This window comes from Rousettus aegyptiacus, unplaced genomic scaffold (assembly GCF_014176215.1).
Source record: "Rousettus aegyptiacus isolate mRouAeg1 unplaced genomic scaffold, mRouAeg1.p scaffold_m13_p_2, whole genome shotgun sequence".
Lineage (NCBI taxonomy): Eukaryota > Metazoa > Chordata > Mammalia > Chiroptera > Pteropodidae > Rousettus > Rousettus aegyptiacus.
The window spans coordinates 64,434,698-64,460,023 of record NW_023416295.1 but is presented as its reverse complement, the minus strand read 5'-3'; the positions used below and the strand labels follow the sequence as shown (position 1 = coordinate 64,460,023).

General features: G+C 41.6%; 1 protein-coding gene across 1 annotated transcript in view; it reads left to right on the top strand.

Moving 5' to 3' along the window:
- The window catches only part of KIF5C (kinesin family member 5C), a 142,081-nt gene that overhangs the window by 72,994 nt on the left and 43,761 nt on the right, over positions 1–25,326 (top strand). The window contains exons 11-14 of the mRNA XM_016151134.2: positions 8,191–8,339; positions 18,206–18,381; positions 23,197–23,265; positions 24,998–25,204. Coding sequence (XP_016006620.1) covers positions 8,191–8,339; positions 18,206–18,381; positions 23,197–23,265; positions 24,998–25,204 — 601 coding nt within the window. The remainder of the gene's footprint in view (positions 1–8,190; positions 8,340–18,205; positions 18,382–23,196; positions 23,266–24,997; positions 25,205–25,326) is intronic.

The window sequence follows — 25,326 nt, the reverse complement described above, 5'->3', positions numbered from 1 at the left end:
TGGGCTGCTTGATCAGGAACCTTGATGAGCACAGGCCTCTTGGGTCAGTAGCTCCAGTTTTGATGCCGAGTTCCTCCCTGACCTATTGTCTTCTCGTTTACTTGTCTCTGAACCTCAGCCTTCTCGCTGTAGGAAGAAATACAATAATGCCTACTTCTGAGAGTTGTTGAGAGGATTAAATGAATTGCTTCAGTTTTTGCATAGCACAAAGGCTAGTATGTAATAGGCATTTAGTGATTACAAGTTTTCCTTTTCTTCTGTGTTCTGCAGTCTTCAACAATCTGATGTATTTGTGGCTTGGAAGGTCATAGTAATGGATGGGACTAGATTGAATGTAATGTAATGCACAGGACAGGACTGTAATAAAGTAGAACTGAATGAAGTAGAATTGGAATTAAGTTTCTAGAACGAATGATTAAATACTGCTGATAGTTTGCTGATAGTTTGGGATTCCAAGAAATAAAAAGTATGCCAATTATGTTTTCAAGTGAAATTGGTTGGTCTATAGTCTTTCACTGGAGTCGTCTGGATCCTCCATGAGGACAGAAGCTAGGTTTATCATTGGCGTCAGTTGTCGCAACAAAGCACCCAGCACAACTAGTACATAGTAGGTGGTCAATAAATACATGCTTATTGAATGAATGATCAGATGAATCTAATACTCTTTGTGTAGAATTCCACAGAATATTAGGGCAGTTGCTGAACTGTGGCACCGATATGTCCAGAAGTTTGGTTGGGTTTAGATCTGGTTTGTTTCCTAGCCTATAATTGGAAACGTATGAGGTTTTGTTCTCTTTTCTCTATCTCCAACTTGGTTAATGAATTCTTCAAAAACATCTAACTTCTCTGTGGAGTCAATACCTGGTTTATTGTTAAATATACTCATTGAACCCAGTTACACAGCAGACACGAGTCTGAACATCGGATTAGACATGGCATCTGATAGCTAATGAGATTAAGCACTTTGAACTCTGAAAAGACTGCGGGGCACATCTCAAATTCAGTGTAATGAGTGTTCATTATATTCTTGTTGCAGGGATGGCCAAACCTTAGGGCAGCATGCGATTCCTCAGTTATTCCCATGTGGTTCTTTCAAGGACAGGAAGAAAGTCCATGTTTGTTGCTAGGCTATACTGTATTGATGCTCTGAATGAAACAATAGTATATCCTTTGAAGCAGTAGAAACATGATAGAGTCTACAGAGGCCTGAGGGCAGCAGCCTCTCAAGTCAGCACTCCCCAGGATTCTAGATTAGTTAGGTACTGAAATTTAAAGGAAGAAGTTCACTGTGTCTGTTTCTTGGTTTCATGATGAATTTGGGCTTTTCTATGTGGTCAAGTCTGTCTCCCATAGTTATCTGAATGCCTAGCGTTGTGCTAATAAAAAAGTAGAAACCATTTTCTGTGTTCTCGAGCTTTTAATCTAGTTGAGGAGGCAACACTTGAATTTCCAGGCAGCAGAGAGCCAAAAAGCTGGGCTTTGTGGGAAAGCTGAATACTTCCTGCTCTAAGGGATAGGGTACTCAAATTAGAGCACTTGCATTGATCTTTTTTTTCTTTGGCTTCCAGCGTTTTATGTTTTAGTCTTTAATTACTAAGTACTTTTATAGTACTATTCTAAAAGGATATTTATAAGTTTTAGAAGTATGAGCTCAAATCACCCAATTATCTCGGAAGCCTTTTTAATGTACCTTGATTTAGGGTGGTAATGAGGGAAAGGGGAGCCCTGAGGGGGGCAGACCAATCAGTTTAGAGAAGGCCTGAATTAGCACATCTTTGTCACTAAGACTTTTGATTGATCCAGCATGAATAATTCAAAGGCTTTATTTATATGTTGAATATGGAAGGAGAATTGATAATTTAGGGGAAGTAATCTTATTTTCCCGATGTGCACTTTTAAAAAAAAAAAAAAAATCACATGTTCTGCTCAGTTTAGTGGCAGCTAGATTAGGCAGAACCCAAGGTCTGAGTGGTGTGCATGCAAAATTCCTGTCACCAGAGCATGGTAATAAGTTCCTTGCAAAGCCAGAGTGAGCACTTTGGCCAATGGAGACGCTTGGTTACACTTTTGACATAAAATGAGGAGACTCAAATCACCTCCTGTTGGAGGGCCTCTTGCTGAAACACTATTAGGGTTAATTTTTGCTCTTGGAGGGAGAAGTACTGTGGGTTATAGAAGTTTAACTAGATGCCAAATTCTCATCTAGGATGGCCATTTCTTAGTGTTTCTCTGGATACTAGCACTATTCAAAAGAAAAAAATTTAAAGCTTTTAATTTCTCATTCCCCACATCCCCACTCATGAATAGGGAAATGACCTTACCAAGAAATGGGAAGATGCCTTGTAGCAGTCATGTTTCCAGAAGAAGGTTAGGTGTTTTATCTGGGAACTAGGACTCAGAGCAGATTAAAATGTTACAACTTGGCTAGGCTGTAGTATCCAAGTATTTAATCAAACGCTGATCTAGGTGTTGGCTATGTATTTTGTAGATGTGATTAACATATCCCATCAGTTGACTTTAAGTAAAAGCACCTTAGAAATCCTGTCATTTGTAACTACGTGGATGGACCTTAGGGTATAATGCTAAATGAAATAAGTCAGATGGAAAAAGACAAATACCATATGATTTCACTCATATGTGGAACATAAAATAAAAACAAAAACACATGAACAAACAAAAAAATAAACACAAACACAGAGGCAGATGAAAGATTGATGGTCACGAGAGGGAAAAGAAGGTGGAGGGAGGGCAAAACAGGTAAAGGGGATCAACTGTATGGTGTCAGCTGGAAACTAGGCATTTGGTGGTGAACAGGACATAGTGTATACAGATGTTGAATTATAATGTTGCACAGCTGAAATGTATATAATGTTTCAAACCAATCTTACCTCAATTAAAAACCTAATAAAAAGTATAGTACTCTCATAATATGGGTGGGCCTCATCCAATCAGATGAAGGCCTCAAGAGCAAAAACTGAGGTATCCCAGAGAAGAAGAAATTTTGCCTCAAAGCTTCTGCTTCAGTTCCTCCCTGAGTTTCCAGTTGGCTGGCCTGTCTTAATGGCTTTCAGAGTTGCCGGTTCTCACGATCATGTGAGCTGAGTTCTTTAGATGATGGATGATAGATGATAGATAGATAGATAGATAGATAGATAGATAGATAGATAGTATGTCATATATATCATAGGTTGTATGATATATATAAGATATAATAGGATATCCATTGTCCATCTATCTATCTATCTATCTATCTATCTACCATCTATCTATCTATCATCCATCTATCATATATATCCTGTTGATTTTGTTTCTCTGAAGGGTGCTCATCTACCATTTCCCACCCCACAATGTAAGGATCTCAGTCTCTCTATCACACACACCATTCACAGCACAGAAACACACATTACAGGTTTATTCTATGTATTGAAGGTGTGGGGTTGTCTAGAGCTCCTTGTTGAAATGTCAGGACTATCCTGAATACCTGGAGAGGAAAGGAGAATGCTGAAAACAAGAGGTACAAAGGTACCAAGAAGAAATATCTTCCCGGCTCCTCCAGGGAGGCCAAGATAATGAGAAGAAACTCCAGTGGTAGTCTGTATCTCATTTAGGACTGACCATGGCCAGAAAGTATGTGTATAGGCAATTATTGAGGAATAAGGCGGTGATGGGATTTATCAGGACACAGAGTGATGTGAACCAGGTGGTTCTAGGACTTCCCCTCTTCAACAGGAAATCAGAGTTCGAGTGCCAAATTAGGAAGATGCCTGTAGAATGTCATTACATATGGGGGCTTAACCTAGGTTATAGAAATGGACATGATCCAGCAGTCTTAAAAGCCTGGCCATATGCTTCTGAACATATAAACTGCAAATTCAATGACAGAGATCAAGAGGTGCTAGGGAGGAAATAACAGAATTCTCAAGGATATGGAGGCAGAATCTTCCTCCTCCTGTTTGTCAGTGAAATATGTCCAATAGAATCCTTTTTTGACTTATCTGTCTCCGTATGGGGATTTAGGTGGAAGATGTACTGTGACCTCTGCCCTCTGTCTGCTGTGCTTGGTCTGGTTTCTTCAAAGGTGGTTAACATTCATTAGCTTTGAGGTCTTTTAACAACTGAGTCCTAGTCCCCTCGCTGCAAGGAGAAGAGATATATCTGGGGCAAACCTAGATTATGTATTATTTAAGTGGTGTTTGACTTTCTGAAGCAAGCTAAAACAAAAACTATAAAACAGATACTCCGATAATTACACCCGCAAGAATTGGCTCATTTGTGCTAAGTGGGTCTTACTGTTAGGTTATAAACCTAAGATTAATTAAGGTTCTTCTACTAAGTAGCCTTCGGTTAGGATTTTGCTCAGTGTTTGCTATGGTTATGACTTGCGGATCAGGCATTTATTTCTGTGTACAGCTTGGAGGCTCTGAGGGTCTTGAAAAACTTGGGGGGTCTTTGGAAGTGACCTGAGATAGCTGGATGCTTCTTTGTGAGTGATCAGATCACATTGGATTAATCAAATGTTATCACAGTAAGATTGACCCATGGCTCATAAAGATGATGAGTGAGCAGTAAGTTCACGGCAGAGAAAGGCTCCTGTGTATTATTGGATTGTTTTCCTATGTCAAGGAGATAATGTCCCTGAACTACAGGATAAGTGGTACTGTTATTGCTGTATAGCTGCAGGTAGACAAAATGATAAAACCCACCTTAAACATTTCTTAATTTCTGCTCTCTTGTCAATTTTATGCTTCCTTGTAGGCTAGCTGAAATTCTTCTGGAATCAAGGCTGAGCAGTAAATGAACGTGTGTGCATATGTGCTAACAAGTCCCTGAATTGTTTCCATGTTCAGTGTTGGGTGCCCAGGATCCATGTTGATCCACTGTGTTTGAACAGAGAATCCAGATGCAATGCTTATTTAGTGTGATTACAGCTAGCAAGTATGTGGAAAATTCCGAAATAAAAGAGCAAAGAATTTGAAAGGTGGAAGACTGTTAGATATGCCCTAAAGTGGACAGAGCCAAATAGCTCACTATCCCTAACCCACATGGATGACAACCAGCTAAACATTCACAGAGTAGAAAAGGGAATTGTGAGTGGCAAAATTAGAACCTAGTCATTAGGCTCCTTTGTTCTGTAAATTTTTCTAAAGTTCATGGTTAAAAGCAAAAGAAATTGTAGATCTTCAACATCTTTTTACTCCAGGACTCTTATGGGAATGGGGGACTGAGATACTTTTTATTCCACTTTGCAAGGTTGTTTTCAGCATCCTAGATAAGAGAATGTTTTTTCTATTTTACAAAAAGAACTCCAGGCACAAAAATTCAGTATCTCTCTTAGTAACTCTAGTTTACTAAATGATCTAGAAATTCTTGTATCTAACCTGATTTCTTTCTATATCAGTTTATTTTTCTTAATTTATTCTTAATGAGTATAACATGCAAATGGTAAAATGCATAAACTTAAGCGTGCCACTCATAAATCAGATGACTATATAGCTGAGAGTGTTTCTGGATAATCCATTCTATTTGTATTCTAGAGTTTCTGGCATCAGTTTTAATTACTGTGATTTTATAATAAGGTCGATATTCCATTCTCTAACTTTGTTCTTCACAGTTATCTTTGCTATTTGGCACTTTTCATTTCTCTTATAAATTTTATTTTAGAACCAGCTTATCAACTTCTATACCCACATGCAAACCTCCTGGGATTTTATCTGAGGATATTTTAAATCTACAGAAAATTTTGAGAGAATTAGCATCTTTCCCTATCAGTGTTGTCTGATTTCTTCATATTCTACCTTTAGCGGCTGGAGGGGTGTGAATGAAGTCTAGGGCAGTGGCATGAGACACGGTTTCCCTACCATTGTTTTGAGTTCCAAATAGGAGTTCGACTGTATATCTTCTCTCTGCTCTTCTGGATCCTTTCCGTGCCATCTCTGCTCTGGCCCCTAGGACAGTGAGCAGTTTGGACAATTACAGTGGGCTTCCTTGCCTCTGGCTTCTAGTTAAGTTTGACCAGTGGGGAAGAAACATGGGCAGGTGATCAGAACTGAGGTCAGGATGTTAATTTCTTGGCTCTTTCCCTACAGGGTCACTTTAGGTTGGCCAGGTCCCTAGGCTGAAGGCTCCGAGTGCTCCCAGTGGGCAGCCTTCTTACTTTAGCTCCCTCCCTCTGGGCGCCCTTCAGTAGAAGGTTGGTCATAGCTGCCCCACCCCCACCCCATTGCTAATATGGGATACACAGTATCTCTTGTTATTCCCAACACTCTTCTCATACCTTTGTTAAACTCTTCCCAAATTATGCAATTTGAATGGGTCATCTGTTTACTGCCATGGACCTTGATTACTACAGAAGTAGAAGAAAAATAATTTTCTGGACAGCTTAAAAGAACTTTGAGAATGAGGACCAGTTACACCAACGATCGTCTTGCTGGGTCTGCTCACAAAAATGAACTCCTGGCTAAACCTGCCTGAGTACAGCACAGAGGCTCTGTTTTTCTTTTTAAGATTAGTAGCCTCAAAGTGTACCCTTAAATGTCCATAAGCAAATTGAGCTGTAGGCTGTTTTTCAGTTTCTGACTTACTAAGGTGATAACGGATGCTGCAGTGTTTGTGCTTGTATCTGAGAGCCATCCATGACACCGCCTGAGGATGTTAGAAGGCAGGTGAGAGTGTCAACCTGGCATAGACTTTAAAGTAGTAATAAAATTGCTGCTATTTGAAAAATTAGTTGAAGCGCTTCTGGGGACAGCAGCCTCAAGCTATACTGAACGAGGGAGAATTATCCTAATTCTTAAGTGGAGTCTTACACTGAAACCGTTTAACTCCTCTTTTGACAGTTGGGTTATTTAGTTGTCTGCTGTAGGAATTAATTTTTAGAATGACATCTGTAGCGGTAAGGACTGGTAAAGACTGCTAAATTTCTTTCACCGAAGTAGAAATCCTGTCCAAAATGTCATCTGATGACAACAGTAATTAACCTGAATCACACATCAGATAGTGCTAGCAAATATGACAGTACAAGAACCAGTGGGAGTTTAAAATGGAAAAGTCAATTGCAAACAAAACAGGTTTGCACATATTTTTTAAATGAAGTTTTTACCTTCTTAAAAATTAAGTAGTGAGTCGAATTCTGCCATGGTCAATTTACTGTTTAATTAGACAGGTGCGCTTATGTGTTTACTTCTGTGCATGGCTAGGTGAGTCATGTCTTTTTGGTTTTAGTATCCGCTAGAGCTGCAGCTGCCTTTGCTGTCTCCAGTCTCCCTCGAGTGACTGTCCAAGCATCCACAGTGGCGCCACTCCCCTACCCCCACGCTAGCCACACACACTAGGAGGTCACTCAGTTTCCATACTAGAAATGGAAAATTGGTGGCCATTAGGTACATTTGTTTGTCTCACACGTTATTTTCAAAAATTGTTTTAAACTAGGTGATATAAGTAAATATCTCGATTTATGACTTTTGAAAAGATGGAATGACCTGAGAACAGTGGACCTCCATGCTTCCAGGTTAGCCGTGGCTGCGATGTGGGCATGTGCTCATCAGGGAGCCATGGTGTCACCTGGCCAGCCTGACGTGGTTAAGTGACCCGCCTGGCCCGGAAGGATATGTAGACATGTGTTCAGCAGATCGGGGATGATTTTAGGGACCAAATGTGAGTAAGAGAAACGATTGTATTATTTCAGTCTGTGTGTTTTATTGGTAGGAGAAACTGCAAGCTCTAAGAGGCCAGAGACCTTGTCTCATTTGTTTTGGTATATCCCATGCTTCGTAAATGTTAATTGAATTGAAAGGAAACTCTACTAAGGAAGAGGAATCTAGCAGTGGTATGAAGATGCTTAAAGTAGTATATCGAATGTTTGAAAAAGGCTATAACCATAAGTCAGAGCTGAAAACACAGACTAAGATGGTGACAAGGAATAAAGAGGTGATCCTGAGAGACAATTTGAACGAAAATCTGTTGGATTTAGTGACTAGAAGGAGGTAAAAGAGAAGAGGAAAAGGTGAGTTTGGAGCCTTAGGAGTAGCAGTACCATTAGTACAGCTAGAAGGGTGGAAGGTAAAAGTCACAGGGTACCCCCTGCTCCTCTAGTCCCAATCTTTTGATGTGAAAGGAGTCTGAGGCTTAAATATATTCACGATTTAGCTAATAGCTATGCTCGGACTCTTTCTCTTATATTTTTAACCCCAGGGCTAAAACCATCAAGAATACAGTCTCTGTGAACCTGGAACTGACAGCGGAAGAATGGAAGAAAAAATATGAAAAAGAGAAAGAGAAAAACAAGACTTTGAAGAATGTTATCCAGCACCTGGAGATGGAGCTAAATCGATGGAGAAACGGTGAGGAAGAATGAGGCATAAGTGTGTGCTTTCTTTTTCCAGTGACTGTTGGGGTCCTGGGACACTTGGGAAATAGGGGTGATGGCAGAGCTTGGTCTTGCCTTGTAACAACCTGTGCGAACAAGCAGATTTTTTCTCATTCCCTACCACAGCTCCCCACCCGCGCCCTGTCACTTGGTGACATATATTCTTAGTGTGGGCAAGTGATTATTTGCAAAGTTGCCTTAATCTATTTTCAAGGAGATGCCCCTCTACCTCTTCTAGTAATTTGCTCTCTAGAAGCCATAGTTGAGACTCTGTGGTTCAGATTGCTTCGATTCAATAGAGAATGTCATTCTCTCTTCTGTGAGTTTTATAATTGATGTGGGGTTAAAGGTCACCTCTGATAAATATTGCTTCCCCGCTTCCCTGACCCCTCCCCCACTCGACTCATCTTCATGCTCTGCTTCTTCAGAGCCTGAAATACAGAAATAGAGGGCGCCTGAAGAAGCTCTGCACCAAAATGGAGTCTTAAAGGCTTGTTTCGTGACTAGCTTTTCTTCTTCCCCAAAACATTCTCCTCGGTTTGTTCTACTGGAAGAAAATATCTCGGAGAGCTGGCATTCAGTGGGTGGGTGGGTTGTGGGTGAGGCGTTGAAGAGGGGTTGCCAGATCGAAGTGCAGGCAGATTCTTTCAGTGGTTTTAGCATTGTGATGGAAGTCACAAGGTAGATGTTATTTACTTATTTATTTTCAAGCAGGTTGGCGTGCATGTAGGGGAATAGTAGATATTTGGAGGTGGTTCTTCATATTCTTTGCTCTTATGTTCGATATTCATTGAAGGTGCTGCAGCAGACCTCAGGTTGGGGTAAGTGTAGGAGCCTGGGGGCTGCCGTGCGGGGTTGGGAGGTAGCCTGCCTGGTTGCAACTGCAGAGTTAGCAGCAGATCGTCTTGCGATTATATGTTTGCCACTGCTTGTTGCTGGGAAGGGTGGGGTGTCAGTGAGCTTCTGTTCAATTGAAAAGCAAACCAGGATTCAAGGGAGGTTCAAGAAATGACCTAGTAGCCTAAATAACACGATTCTTTTCTTTTTCGGGAGATTTTTCTAGCTGTATACGTGTTTTGAAAGCTGCTAGAATAATTGAATAATTCAGCACCTGGGGCTGGTGGATGGTTCCTTGCCATTTGGCAGGAGTAGGAGAGAGTGGAGGCAGGGAGCAGCCGTATGAAATTTTGTTCTATTTCTGAGATCCTCTTGGGTCAGTTCTCTGCTGGGCGACTGGAACATTCAGTAAAGCCTTTTGGTAAAGGGAGGGGGTACTGGCTTAGAAACACTGTGGAGTGAGCAAATAACCATGTTTTTTTTTTTTTTTTTTTCTATTTTCTCCTTCTTGCCAAGCTCTAACCTTGCAGTTTTCCACCCTTCAGTCGGGGCCGGCCCCTGCTTTGTTTGCCTAACTTGGCTCATACCTCGCATCTCTTGGGTGCTCTCCCCCTGCTCTTGGACCCTGCCCTTGGCACCATTTTAACTGTTTCTTCTACCTCGCCAACCTTGCAGATCTACTATTTTCTGTTCCCGAAAGGGTGAGATCCTACAGAAACCCTTAAGTTCCATAATTTGGAACACTAATGTATGAGTTCTGGCACGTGATGGGTTTTCATAAATGTATGTTAAGTAAACATGTTTTAATATGGTGCTGGAGATTAAGGGGTGAGCAGTAGGACATGGTCTCTGCCCTCATGGGGCTTACTGTCTGATGGGGGAGGTAACCTGCAGTCAGACTCAGTAAACATGCAATGGTAGTCTATGGTGCATACCAAAAAGGGGATTTATAAGGTGATTACGACAGGGGCCCTGACCTTGATCTAGACGTCAGTGAAAGTTTTCCTAATAAGTGGCACAGGGAGTAAGATCTGAGAGAAACAAGCAGTAAGTTGGGCGAGATAGGAGGTTCAGGGTGGAAGTGGGGGTGGAGGTGGAGGCAGCTACACTTATAAGGCTCCTGAGGGGCAGGGGCAGGAAAGCCAGTGTGGAGAGCTAGAGTTGGGAAGCACTGGCCTGAGATGGGCAGGACGGGTGGGAGGCCTTTCCCATGCAAGGCTATGCAGTCTAGTTCAGGATTTTGGTCATTATATGGAAGCAGTGAAAAGCCATTCAAGGACATTAAGCTATAAGCTACAGATCATATGATAATATTTGCATTTTTGTAGATCTGTCAGTTGCGTTGGAGAATGGACTGGAGAGGGTGGGAGGAGGGCCAGAAATTAGTGTTGGTCATCCAGGGATAAGATTTCAGTAATTGAACAGAGTGACAGGGCATTGGAAAGAGATATGGTTGGACCGGGAGGTATTGAGGAGGTGAAATCAGCACGGCTTGGTGAGGAGTTGGCCATAGGGAGAGTGAATGTCAATTTTCTGGCTTGCTAAGTTGGATGGAGGGCAGAACCATGCACTGAGGCAGGGAGCACTGGAGATGAACCAGACTGGAGACAAAGGGGCTGACGAGGTGAGTGTGAGGTGCTTAACATCCAGGTGAAAATGTCAGATACGAAGTTCAGCGAGAGGGTCTGGTGCTGAGAGGACTACCTGGACTAGGGGGAGAAATGCTAGTGGCATCCATCTTTGGGAAGTAACTGAAGGCAAAGATGGGGTGTGATCCCCTATGGACTATAGAGAGAATCAGAAAGAAGAGAAGAGGGAAGATAGTCTTGAGAGACATCCACCTCCTGTAATCTCTGAGTGACGGTGATAGGGGAAGCAGTCTCCTTTCCCCCCACGCTACATTTTAAATGTGGTTTTTCTGAAAGCAAAAGTTCTAAAATGTAGAGAAACGGACTAGTGATATAAAATTTCAGGCAGGTGGAGATGTGGTGGAGTAGTCCCTTGACCAGCTGCGAGTGACATCTTTATCAAGGATTAACCGTACATCACACATTCAACAAAAATTCCAGGCTTTTTACTATGTTCCTAGGTTGGGTGTTTAATCCTCAAGTAGCCCTCGTGGTTTTGACAAGTTAAAAGACTTTCCCAAAGTGATTTAGTCTCCTTGGTAAAACTGGGATCTCAACCTTGGGGTCTTGACTCCTAATTTCATTCTGTTTCCGTTGTCTGTGCAGCCTTCACATAGCCCTAGAGGTTTGTATTTAGGCCAGTTAGATGAGTGTGAGAAGTACAACACCAGAAAAAGAGAGACGGAGACCTCTTCACTGGTGTCGCCATGCACCAGTCCTGACTCCTCGTGGCCATGAAGGCATGGCTGGTTTGTGTCAGCTAGAGCGCTGGGGTTTTGAAAGGTGAAGTGCTCTTTACCAAGTGGCAGGATATTTCCAACTTTCTTTTGAAATTTGACACACACATTGGTTTTAAACTTGTAGGAGGCGGCCATTAAGTTCACCTCAACTATTCCTAGGTACTGATATTTCTACATTATGGTCTGAGCAAGTTTAAGGAGCCTTGTCAGTAGTATGTTCTCCCCTCAGGAAAGAGATTTCTTTCCTTGCACTGTGTTCATAATTTAAAAGTTAGGCTGCTCTGCTGAATTCCAGTTATAGGAAAGCTGGAGAGGAGTGTCACAGAGAAAACGAGGTGTGTGTGTGTGTGTGTGTGTGTGTGTGTGTGTCTGTCTGTCTGTGTGTCTGCGCATGCGCGCCCGTGCTTGTACTTTTTCCTATTTTCTGTTATATAGAATGAGGTAGGAATATAAAGGAGTAGGAAAGGTAAAATAATATATCTCAGTGGTAAATTGGGTCCAGGCAGATGATGTAAGTAAGTGAGGGGAGGTATGTCTGATACGGTTAGCAGTAATACACCGCCGAAGAGAGCATTCCCTGTCCAATGTCATTTAAAAGTTGTGAAATACCATGCTATTACATGGCTATAGGCTTCGCCCCTCCCCCACCTATAGTAGTTTTCAAGCCCATAGCTTAATGGGCCACTTCGGCATGCAAGCCTGGCAGCTTTCTCCTCTGTGTAGGGTAGAACAGTGGTTCTCAGAATATCGCCTGTGACTCCTCATATATATACCACGCCATGCTTTAATTCATTTTTGCTATTGCCATTGAGGCAGGAAGGCTCAGGCCATGCACATAGTGGCTGTTAAAGGGAGGCCACACCTTGTTTTTATAAAGAAGGCACAAGGAGTGCCACCCGCTCTCTGGCTGCATTCCCCACAGGGCTTGTTAGGGTCCTTGGTTTGAAAGCCACAGGAATTGATCCTGCCCGGCTTAAACAGAAAGAGAAAGCTTGAGAAGGCTATGAGTAATTCACAGAACCAAAAGAATAGCTGAGGAACCTGTCGCAACCAGCTAAGCTGGGGCTGCTCCAGAGACAGAGGCAACAGGAACAAATCAACAGGGCTTCTAAGGGGCCACGCCTGGAGTGAATCCCCTCTGAATGTTTGTCCTGTCGTTGCATTTTGTGTTTGAGGTCTAGAGGCTCAGGAGAGAAGGGAGACGCTGTGCTTGGCTGGGGAAGGACAGGACAGGACACTCTGATGTGTTGTCTGACCAAGAGTACACACACTGGAGCGGGTATAATGCCGCACAAGGAAGTCGAGGTGCTGTTATGAGAATGGGTGTTAAGTGGCTGAAAAACAACGCATGTCCACTACATTCTACTAGTGACACCTTGTGGGCTGAACTTGAGTGACAGTCTTTCTTCAAATCTGGAGGCTCTGCTGGCAACTTTAGCCTCATGGAAATTTGTTCAGCTTACTTGTTTAAGGACAGATAGATAGAGTAGGTAGTTGTCAGAAATAAGATTTTTTCCCAGCTCTGTTGCTTCTTATTCATATATATTGAAAGGACTTGAACAGTCCTATAAATATGGGGATAGATTCAGAGTGAATTATGGCTCCCAGTTGACTGCTGCCCCATTCCCCCCAATCCATCAAGAAGAGTCTTGATGATCGGATGGGGAGGGAGGGTTGAAGGACCAAGGGCATTATGGCGAAAGGGGTGGGTGTGGGTCCACAGTTCCTTTCACTGCCAGGTCAGTCTTTCTGCAGGCCCTCTTCTCTGATATGTCTTTGAATTTTGCCCTTTGAAAATTGATAATATATGGGCTTAAGTCAGAAAGGCCCTGAAAATCCAGGTCTCAGGAGTGCAAGGAAATGATGTGAGAATATGGCATATCTGCAGCGTTTCTTGAATAATTAAATATCATGTTAAATAACAGAGTAGATGTAGATTTACCCCATCTGCTCAAGTCATGCAAAAAAAATTATTTCATCGCAGACTACGAAGGCATGGAAAAGTCGGCAGTCTCTAAAGCAGATTTGTTCTCCAAATTTAAAACCTGCCAGGCCAGCAGGCTTGGTTCCCTAACTAGCTAAATCTGTAACCTCGAGTCTGATCGAGGCCTTGTGAAGCCGTTCAGCCTCCATGGTTGGAACACAGTTCGCTCTGAGCATTAAATATGTAGAAGGTGCTGGCCCCCCTCTCAGATTCATGATCACTACAGCAAGAGCTCAGGAGTTAGCATTTCATTTGAGAGATCCTATTTGTTAGGCCTCTTCCTTCTTTTGAGAGCACAGCCAAACACTAATAGAAGCCCTGACCATCAGGAGAACGGTGTGGCCTATTCAGGTGGTTACGAGTGTGAAGAGGGTGTGGAGTCCTGGATGACGAGTTTATTAGAAAAATACTCTAGGACGGATTAGAGAATATCTTAAGCTTCTTACAATATTTTTAGGAACTAGGGTGAAAGATGCTATTTGCGTGCAAAATAATCTCATAAGGGAATGATTGTTTTTTTTTTCAAACCTCACATTTATATAATGACATCTTGTAGCCAGCTGCTCTTACCCATCTGGCAACTTAAAGATTTCCTTTCAGTTTCTTTGATATAGAAATTACCTACCATTAGGTCTGCCACTGAGCCTGTTTAATTGGTATTAAAAGAAAGCACGTCCTTTCCCAAATCTGCTGTGGTTTCTGGCGGAAGCTGTGAGTGACCAGCAAATCTCTGCCCTGGAGTTGCAGAGAGAATGCAATTACCTTTCTGTGTCCTCCAGAGGCTTTAGGTACTCAACTTATGAAAAGGATAACTAGCTCGTTGCTATTTCATGTGTGAAATTTTAATGAATTACTGGCAGTCTACTGGTTTTCTTTTCTTTCTTTCTTTTCTTTGCTTTTTTTTTGTTTAATAACCAAAAAGCCTGTTTTGGAGTTTTTAACTGATAGCCCTAATGAGAGTTTTTGATTAGTCTGTCATTCTTGTTTATTGCAATTGATGGATTTCTACTTTTTTGTAGAAATGTTATTTCTGCCCTCTGGGGGTTTTCATTTTATAATTAAAATGCTCTGCAAACCTTGTAGGTGTGCTCAAAGTGAATGCTCCTGTGTACACACAAATCTTTTTAGTCCTTAAAGGTAATTACATCTGACAATAGGAAATGCCAGAATGCTTATTTAAAGAAGGAAAAGGTTTCTAGTTAGGGGGAGGGGAAGCTTTCATTTTAGAAAATCAGATGCTTTACAATATCATAAGCTCTTTCCCTATATATAGCAGGTATGATGCCTGGAGGGATAAACTAAGAGAAATTTGCTTTTAATGCAAAGAAGGAAAATAAAAATGAAAATAGATGCTAATCTTCATTTGGTGATCTTTTCCCGTTCTCCCATCAGCAGATTTTAGGGCCTTATTTATCCTGGGTTTGTCTGCAGCTGTCTTCCTTGTTACAATCAGTTATTCCGTAATCACCTCATGGGGGCTTCTCTGGAGACTCGGTCTGCAGTGCAGGGAATATTCTCGATTAAAGTGGTGAGATTGCCATGGAGACAGATTGCCTAGTGTCAGGTCGTGCATAGTGTTGGGAATTTACAATCCCCAAACGTGTTTGTGAGCTGGACAGTGCAGTTACCAGGGACGCTTCTGGAAGTCATTTTCTCGGTCCTTTGAAGGGCAGTGGTGTTTGGGAAACCCAGCTCTTGGTTCCTCTCTTGGCAGGAGCCTTGCTCTCCCACAGATGCCTGCTGCTTTTGTTCCTGCGTGTTGCTGCTTTGTTCTTCTCGGCCTGACGGCTGCTGCAAAAAATAATCCTGACTGCCTGACCTTTAGAATATAAACTGGGAAGAGCTCGTTGTTTAGATGTAGCTTTGTGGGGGACATGTTGGTGCTTTGATTCAGAGAATTCTTCAAGAGAAACCAGAAAGTCTGCAGTAGGTTTCAAATAATTGTCTTACTAATAGTAAAAATAAACCTGAAAGGGACTTGTATAGCTAGCTATATTGTGTTTAATTTTCGGAATTGAGCTCTAAAAGCATTGTGACGACCCCAGAAACACTAATCTCAGAATAAGTAAAAATAATAATTTATCTGCAGAACCTGAAAAAGTTGACAGTTTGTCAGAGAGAGGGGAGGGGTTAAGAGGTGAACTGTCAACAATAATACCTTTTGTGTCTCTTACATATACTCTTTTAATTCATCTTCAGAACAGTGCTGTGTTAGAGGCATTATTATTTCCTCTCCTTTATAAAAAAGCAAACAAAGAGGTTCAGCAGGATATGGGCTTAAGGATTAATTAGCTCTGTAAAAGGAGCAATGTGGCCAAGCGTTCCGCCATGGCGCCGGAGATGTTTTTGTGGACTGTGCCGGTCACTTTCTGACTGCCTCAGAGCAGCGTTGGTTAGCTTGTTGAACCTCCCTAGTCTGGGACAACCCTGGTCCATGGTGATACTGTCATTTCTCAGTGGAAGGAAGAAGAGCAGCTTTCAGAGGAGTCAAGGTTGTGACTGGTTAAAGCAGGTCCCTCGCTGTAGGTTATGGCGTTTCATTTCTGGCTTCTGCCCGCTGGATGAATTGAAACATGCACTAGGCAGCTCCTTAGCTCGCACCAGCTTCTTGATATCACTGCCTCTCTGGTCATTTGGAACGTAGATATGTTTGTTCTAGATGTTTTTGTCTTACCTCTGGACTTGGTATGAGTTGATCTATAGACTATATGACCATATTCTAGCTGGTTTCTAATCTACTACAGTTAAGAATTTCACCTTCATAATGCTTAAGCTGGAAGATCAAATTTATACTGCACTGGATTTCCCTGTTTACAAATTTCAGAAGCTAGAATACTGAAAAATTAGAGATACAGTCATGATCCAAGTAGGAAGACATTTACCAAAGTGTTAGTGGTTAATTTATCTGGAGAAGGAACAGAATTAGGAGGTAGGGATGAAGAAAGAATTTCAAATTTTAGTATATACTTTATGATTCGAGAAAGGTATGTATATTGGTAAACTAACGAGCAAACTACTTAATTTTAAAGCAAAAAAATAAAAAATTTTTAGGAACTACAACATGGTACAGCTTTTATGGTCCGAGGATTAGCAGGCTTATAGAGAACATAGATCCTTTAATTGGGTGAAATCCAGTCAGCATACTAAGGATGCTGATGGATGTTTTAAACCAGGAATTGGAACTAAATGAAATATTGATTTGGTTCAGGTTCAGTTCAAAAGCTACTCTGATATTCTGGTTTTGTTTTGAGTCGGTAATTTTAGAAAAAGTTTTGGGTACGTTATAGTCTAGTTGAGCTTGAGAGGAAAAAAGCATTGGCTCAGTTTTATATTTGCAAAGTAATAGTTTATTCCAGGTTTTGCTTTAGGTTTCTGCTTAAAATGGAACTGTTACAAAAGTGAAACCATTGGGTGTTACTTTTATTTGACATGGAGGCCTTGTACTATTCTGTGATTATCAAGTTCAATAATGGAATCTCAAGCAGCAAAGCTAACCCATCACAGCATTTTGTTTGCATTAAGATAAATGTATACAGTATTCGGGTAGGTCCCTTGAGGCAGGATATATATTGTTAATGAAGCCAGGATTAGTATCTCAGTTGTATGGGGGAGGGGTGTTGGTTGTTTGTTTTTGTTTTGTTTTTTGAGAACTTCCCTCTGGCTCAGAGCAGTTTTCCTGGGGAATTTCCACAAAATGCATTTTATGGGCTGAGAGGCACAGGAAGGCTTGGAACTGTTGTAGACACTCACTGAATGTAACAAACTGAGTGTGAAGTTGATGGTAAACACTGTGATGGGAAAGTATGTTTGGTTTTGGTTTGCTTCCCAAGAAGATATTTGAGAGACCCAGTTGGGCTACATGGTTTTCATAGAATCCTTTTTACAGTCTGTCTTTGCAAGGTGATTTTCTTGTTGGGGAGAGCCACTGGCCAGCTTGAGAACATCACCATTCCCCTTAATTTGCATGGTCAAATTTGGTAATGCTTTTTTTGAAAGCCCAGTACTCCTCTGCAAACTGAGAAGCAGTATGCAGGGTCTCTGCAGGACATTCTAGATTGGCAGCTTTTTCTTTCCTGGGACAACCTGACATGACAGGAAATTATTCTATTTGAACTCTCCAACAGAGCCAATTAATTCCGACTTCCTGCAGGAGAGAGTGGTAGTGGAATGCATGCTTGTGCAGTGTCAGAGTTCCCCTGTCCACGGCTTCCCTGGCTCCTGCTTCACGTTCAGAGGATTTGGGCCCTACAGTGTTCTAATAAACAATGGCGAATTTGTTCCTTGATGCAACTGTTTCTGTTAATGAAACGGTAACCTAATTAATTGGTAATTAGGATGCCTCAGAGGTCTGTTTCTCTTTGAATCATTCACTAGAGAGACTACGGTTCTCGTAAAGCCCCAGCATGTTCCTCTAAAGGAAAATGCATGAAAGAAATCCTGGATCTCACTGCAGGTCGGATTAGTTAAGAGCTTGTGTGGTTGATAGAACCAGTTTTGGTCAATTAACTATGACCTTTCTTGTCAAATAGAAGGAACATGAGCTATAACTCTGTACAACAGCTCTTTATTGTGTCTTTTTTGTGGGAGTGACTATTTTTGGAACTCTTCCTGGAGGGTTGCATGCCGATCCCCTCTCGGCTGTGTTTTACAGGAGAAGCTGTGCCTGAGGATGAACAGATCAGTGCGAAGGACCAGAAGACTCTGGAGCCCTGTGATAACACCCCCATCATCGACAATATTGCCCCTGTTGTTGCTGGCATCTCTGCAGAGGAGAAAGAAAAGTACGACGAGGAGATCTCCAGCCTCTACAGACAGCTGGATGATAAGGTCTGTAGCCAGAGATTATAATTCTCACTCCACTACAGAGACTAAAGATGGCAGGTCCCAGACCTACTGACCGGAAGCAGCTTCAAACCCTGTGTGCTGCAAACTGATGTTTAGGTTTGTCTTCCTAATGTTTACCCTAGCTCTTGCTTGGGCAGACTCTGGGAACTTGACTCATGTGGGATGGAGACTTTCATAGAAATTTGATTGGAACAGTAGACTGTTGGTCTGGGTAGACAGTTTTTACTTCTAGAAATTGGACTGGGGGTGGGAGGTGTTAGTGTACATGATCTTTAATTCTCTCTTCTTCTCTGAGCCTTTTCCTCACGTCTATGAAACTCCTACGATAGTCCCAGCTATAGGGACGAAGGTGGTGGCTCCCAAAACTCAAGTGTGTGCTTAATCTCAGATCTTGGGGTGAGGAACTGATTGTGGTGGCATGTAGTATGATGGCTTCTACCTTATTGGTAGAGCTGTTTTCAGGGGCATGCTCTTGTATGAAGTAGTTTGAGCATGCCGATTGGGGATGTCTAATTTTATGGCAAGCTTTTGGGACTCGAATAGGCATGTCAATGCACAAGGAATCGAGGTAAAGGGACGTTGCAGAACATTGTATATCGTTCATCCCCAGTGGAGATCAGGTCAGGAATCCCAGAAGCACAGGGATTCAAACCGATGTTTCACAGGTTTGGCATGCTGTCCTTGGAATATTCTAAATCCATTCAGTAGATTTCATGAAGATTGCTGATATTTTCAGGTGGACGTAACCTTCCCTTGGTCTGCTGTAGTTAAGCTCAGAGCCCTGAAAACACTTCTGGCTGGGATGAAACAGCTTTGTTATGTTAATGTTCCTATTAATCTTACAGGACTCTGTTTGGAGTAAAAGTCAAGAATCCAGAATCACCTTTACAAGAGAAATGTGGAAATGTGACTGGTCACCTTAAGGAAGCTAGCTAGTTCTGCTTTGTTTTTGTGATTCTGGGAGTTTGCGTTATAACCACAGCATGAATCTTGGGTCATGCTAGTCTTGTGGTGACATATTTAATAAGCTGTCCACGCCAGTGAGAGCTGGGTTAATTGCCCTTTAGGCACTTGAGGTACTGTATCCTTCCATTAGTATCCAAGTATTTTATAACAAAAGCTCAAATAATCCAAGAGAAAAAGGAGATCAATGATAGGTTACCAGCATAGGAAATTTCTCGATTTCTCCAAAGAAATGTATCATTTAAACATATTGCAATTTTTCCCCTCATTTTGGAATTGATGGGTTCATTTTTAGTAACTCCCAAAGAATCCCGGATGAGGGTGCTGACCTGATTTTATATTTTGTTCTCTATGAATAGTCACCTGCCATGATTGGAATTGGGGTCATTTACCTTGGCAGCATGAGGCACTTTCATTGATGTGAGAAAGACTTCAGAGTTTTGAATCCAGCATCCAAATGGTAGTAATGAGGACTGAGCTCAGAGTGGTGCTAATGCCATGCCTTGGGGGTATTTAGTTGGTAGCTGGCAGAGTTGACCCTCACTCACATCTCTGCTTCCTGATCACCAACCTAGGACATTTTCTGTCATATTGTTTTCCGTTAATATATGCCTTAAAAACCTTGTAAAGCACACATTTCAAGGTTTGTATTTGTGGACCAACACAGGGTGATGCTGAGAGATCTGGGAGAGAACTGAGCCCCAAAGCCTCAGACTTAGAGGGCACCGAAGCTAGTGGTTGACCTTCGTAACTCTCCTCCATGGACTGCCTTATCAGCTGTCATTCTTATTTGTTCTCTTCTTAAAGGTTCTAGAAGGTATTTTATGTTTCTAATGATGTAGTTGGTTTGATACTTTTGAGAACTCATGGATTTGGACCGGATACCTTTATAGATTATTGAGTAGTAGAGCTGAAACTATTGAGGTCTAGATGAGAAACTAGCCCAGGGTGTTTGCATGATTTCCCTAAGTTTACATCACCCGTGGGTGGTAGAACTGCAATGAAATTCCATATCTTCTGACTCCTAGCCCAGTGCTTATCCCCAGCCTTACCCCTTTAAATGAGGCATCTGTCAGCTCTAATTCTACACAGAATATAGTGGGAGAAAGGCTTTGCGGTCTCCTCCCAACTGCCCCTCTGTCCCTCTGTGGTATCTATCTAGGCATCTCAGGCTAGGTGCCCTCCCAAAGTAATGCTGTGTGATGAAAAAGCGTGCACTTGGGAGTTAGACCTATGACATAATAATGCCGAGGCCTGAGCTGCCGACCTACCCTGCTGGAGATGTTTGTCTCAACTGCAACACGGGGCTCATATCTGTGACCTCAAAAGGTTGCGATGGGGATTAAAAGTTTCTAGTGCATAGCGGATGCTCCATAAATATTAGTTTCTTTTTTTTCTGTCTTCTGTTTGCTTAAGGAAGGAGCCATATTATATGTGGTTTCAGAGGGGTGGTGGTTCAGAGGTGGGCTGACAGCAGAGTTATAAGATGAGCAAACTGATGTTGGCTCTGTCTCTTATTCTCCTTCGCCTCTCCGATATTACTGTACTATTGGAGACGTATTGAAGAATCAAGTGTAAGTAGAAATGTAAATTGAACCTTATTTCACTGATTACCATTGCGACAAAAACATCTTTATAATTAAAGGTGACCAGTGACCTGTTGACCACTCATCTTTTTCATGTATAAGAAAATTCAAGTATAAGAATATTTTGGGGGAAGTGCTTTAAAATCTGCTGTGCATGGATTAGATCGTAATAGCATCAGAGTAAGCATGCATAAACATGTTCCACAAGGTGTGCTTGAGTGGTAGATGTCGACTGCACAGCACATTTTATTCTGAAAGTTTTGAACATTTTTTAGAAATTGCAGCGGACAATGCTTCTTCCTTAGAACAATTGCCTTAATAAAGGGTAAGTGTAGTTTTGGAAACGTCTCTGGTACAATGATTTGTGCCCTTACAATGTAGCAGTCTCTGTTCTTCATCCTCCCCAGCTGGAGCTAGGGGCCCTTAGTTTCTCTCTATACCCCAAAAATTACTGCATCATCCCGCCTTGCCACCTATCAGGAAGGAAGCCTGCGTTTTCAGCTTTGAAATGAACACAGTTTGAGAACAAAGCACTTGTTCCACCATTTTTTTTTCTCTTGTGATTTACATCACTCGTAGCTGTTGCTTGTATGTCCCAGGGGAAGAGATGGCAACTCTTGATGTTAAACACCTTGAGTTTTTTATGTTAAATTGTTTAATATTTATGTGCTGAGGAACGTAAACACAAAACTGCTCCTGATGCCTGACATTCTAAGTTCACAAAGTAGAAGAGAAAATAAGCCCTACAAAATAGTCTCCTAGTTGTGGAAGTGCCATTTTTGGCATTTCCACTCTAGTATAATTTCCCTTATTCCTCTGCCAGAAATCTGATTTCGAGAGGAAAGTCATCAGTATTTTGTAGAACCATTAAAGAAATAGCGGTATAAAAAGTTCAGTAGAAACAGAATCTCCCTGAGGAGAGAATTAAGGCCAAAAGATGTGCTGCACCGGGGAAAGGCAGATACAGATCCTGTAATATTGATTTCACAATTTCCTTGCTCCATGGAGAGCATTAGGTGTGCTGCTGAGTTAATCTGATTTAAGTGTATGCACAGACACGACCAGATAAGCTTGGGAATATCCTGTGGAAAACTGAGTTTTGCCAACAAGGTTTGCTAACCAGGCCCTTGAATTTACCCCTCACCTCACCTCTAGAAAAGGTAGAAAGCACAGTGAGGGCCCCCGCCCCCCTCTTCTTGGGGCTGCTGATGAAAGCACTTGGCACAAAGAGGGATCCAATAATGCTGAACTGAATCTGACTCTGTTTTGGGTTTAGACCCTAGAAGTGTCACCAAATAGGATGTTCTCCTGTTTCTAAGGGAGAGATGTCTGTGAAGCCAAGTTGTTCTTCACAGGCTGTGCTTCAGATGTGCATCTGAACTCATGAAAATCTTTGTAGCGAAGGCTGAGCTCATGTGATTGGGCGTTGTCCGCCTGCTGCTTTGCTTGCAGTGAGTGGGTTGACCGTGTCTAGGGAGAGGCAGAGGCATTTACATGGACAGTGAGAGGTGGGTAGCTCTGGCTCTGTGGCAGCAACATACACCTAGTGGCAGAAAATGAGAGCGAGAGAATGAATACGCCTGTGGGAGAGCCTTTTCCCCCTTTAGTGACAGGCCAGTCAGTAGGCATCAACATTTCTGTACCCCCAGCTTCCTAATCCGCCCCCCCTTACCCCAAACTAAGGTAATTAACTTCTAATCAAGAGGGAGGTCTGCTCATGCCAAATATTAATTCCCTAGTAAATGTTTTTCCAATCTGTCTAAGAAAGAGGCTTGAAGTAGAAATACTGGTCTCTCCTACATATCACATGTCAGCATTCCTGGTCACTGATGTGTTTGATAAGATTTGGGACATGAATATATTACAGTGCAGATGGTTAGAAATTCACTGCCTTATTTTTCGAGCCAGAAATTTACTGTTAACATCTTTGAATTGGGAGAGAGAGCAGTTCCCAAGCCTTCAGTCTCTGAATTCTGGAAGAGCAGGGATTAAGTTGAATGTGAAGGATGTTGTATTTTCCAGAATACCCAGATGTTCCATCTGCTCCCAAAGATAGGTGAAGAGGTATTTTAACCAAATCAAGACCCCAGAACTGATCTCTCTTCTTTGGGAGAAGCACCACACCATTCCCTTCCACTTATTAGAAAGTTTATAGCTGGCATCCTGGTATCCGACTATCATCGGGAAACCAGGATATCAAAAGTGACATAACTAACCAAAAAGAATTAAACATGATGTTTCGTTTCAGGATGATGAAATTAACCAGCAGAGCCAGCTGGCTGAAAAGCTGAAGCAACAGATGTTGGATCAGGATGAGGTAAAGTTCACAGTAAATTTTTTTTTTTTTTTAACGAAGTTCTTTTATTACTCTTTGTTGTTGATGTTTGTTCCAGAAACTTAATTTGCAAAGAATTATTTTTGGAATCACTGAATCATGTGAAAATTTCTTGGTAGATTTCTTTTCAGTGCCTGTTAAATACTGATTTTGCTTGAATTTAGAAAATAAATGTCTAACTTTGTAGAGCTCTGGGGTTTTGAGAATAAGTAGCTGGTTGCTACACTTAGTCTTTAGAGAACAGAGACGAAGGAGCGTCACAGTCTGGCAAGGATGGTCTGTTTCCTCATATCCAGTGCCCGGCACTCCTGTTTCCTGCCGTTTTAGCCAGACATTTTTCAGCTTCGCAGACGAGCCAGCTCATGTCTGATACATACCATGTTCTCGTGCTATCTTGTAGGAATAATAAACAAGTAAACAAGCAAATAAGCAGAAGGTAGAGGAATAGAAAGCAAAGAGGAAAGTGGTCCAAATGCTGTGTTAGTATATATGTGGTACAGTAAAAAGGAGGCGAATTGTTTTCAGCCTTCCTGATGGCATTCAGTTCTGTAGTAGATGTCTTTATTGCATTGCACTTTGCCAAGTATTTTACCAACAGGAACCTGGGCAAAGGATAGACAGCCAATCTATTAAACATAGATGATACGTAAGTCTCTTCTTGAGGACCATCTAAGTTTTATTTTTCTCTTTCGTGCTTTAGGGTGCTTCTTGCTTTGTTGCTAAAATGCTGTAGATTGGATCATGTGATGCAATTATAGCAGATGGCTTGGGTTCATGTCCCCAGTCCCAGCCTTTCCATAGACACAACTCTATAACCATTTCCTTCCTTTTCCTTTTTGTCCCCCTTCATCTCTCTAGGGCAATGATTAAACCTCCTGCCCAAATACTTCCCTTGGCAGGGAGGTCCTGTATGCCTTTGCAGTCAGATGAAACATTTAATTGATTTTCCTCGTTATTATAGCTTAGTTTATTATCACTTAGTTTTTCCTGCCCTCTTCCTGCCACTCTATTCTTTTGCATTTCCAACTTGGTATAACTGCCTTTGATATACTTTCCTTTTCTTTACTGTTGAAACTCTAAATTTTTCTTTATAGTGTCAAGGCAGTATCTGTTCATTACAGGAAAATCAGAGAAACAATAGGCACAAAGATAATAAAACCATCCACAAGCCCAGTCATTCACTTTTAACTTATGTTAATATTTAGAGTATATCCTGTACACTGGTGATGAATGTTAAGAAAAATTGATAACTGTCCTTTTACACTGTTTTGGTTGCCTCTGAATTTGACCAGCTTACAGTGTGAAATAATGTTAATATTAAAGAGCTACGTAAGTGTGATAGTCCTCAGAAATGAATCCCCTCACACTTTGTTAAACATGTGGAATAGCCAGCCAGCTACAAAGTGTGGTTATTTTTGTTTTTTAGTCTTACAAAGTGTGTTGATTTTTGATGTGTAATCGATTGTTTGAGTTAAGCCTATGTAGCTTTAAACTAAAAAGAAGAAAGAAAAAGAATAAAAAGAAGAAACAAATTTTTGAAATAACATGCTATTTTTTAATTTAGCGTCTAGATGTACAGTAGTGTTTCTAGTTGTCCTGAGCTTTGTCAACTTGTTTTCTTTGTTCTGTTTTTATTTAATTATTTTGGATAGAATATAGAACATAACCATTTTAACATTACATTCACCAGTTCCATGCCATCTCACTTCCCCAGCTTTTAGCTTCTACAAGAAGAGACTATGAGAAGATCCAAGAGGAGCTGACACGTCTCCAGATTGAAAATGAAGCAGCCAAAGATGAGGTGAAAGAAGTTCTCCAGGCTCTGGAGGAGCTGGCTGTCAATTATGACCAGAAGTCACAGGAAGTGGAGGACAAGACCAGGGCCAATGAGCAGCTGACAGATGAGCTGGCCCAGAAAACGGTTGGAACATTTGTGTCTAGGGGGTGGGACTTTCTTGGCTGCTATTCCTGTACTTATATCAATGTTTGTGGACAGACTTTATATAGAAAGGCAGTTGGCCGAATGGTTTTTCAGTGTTAGAC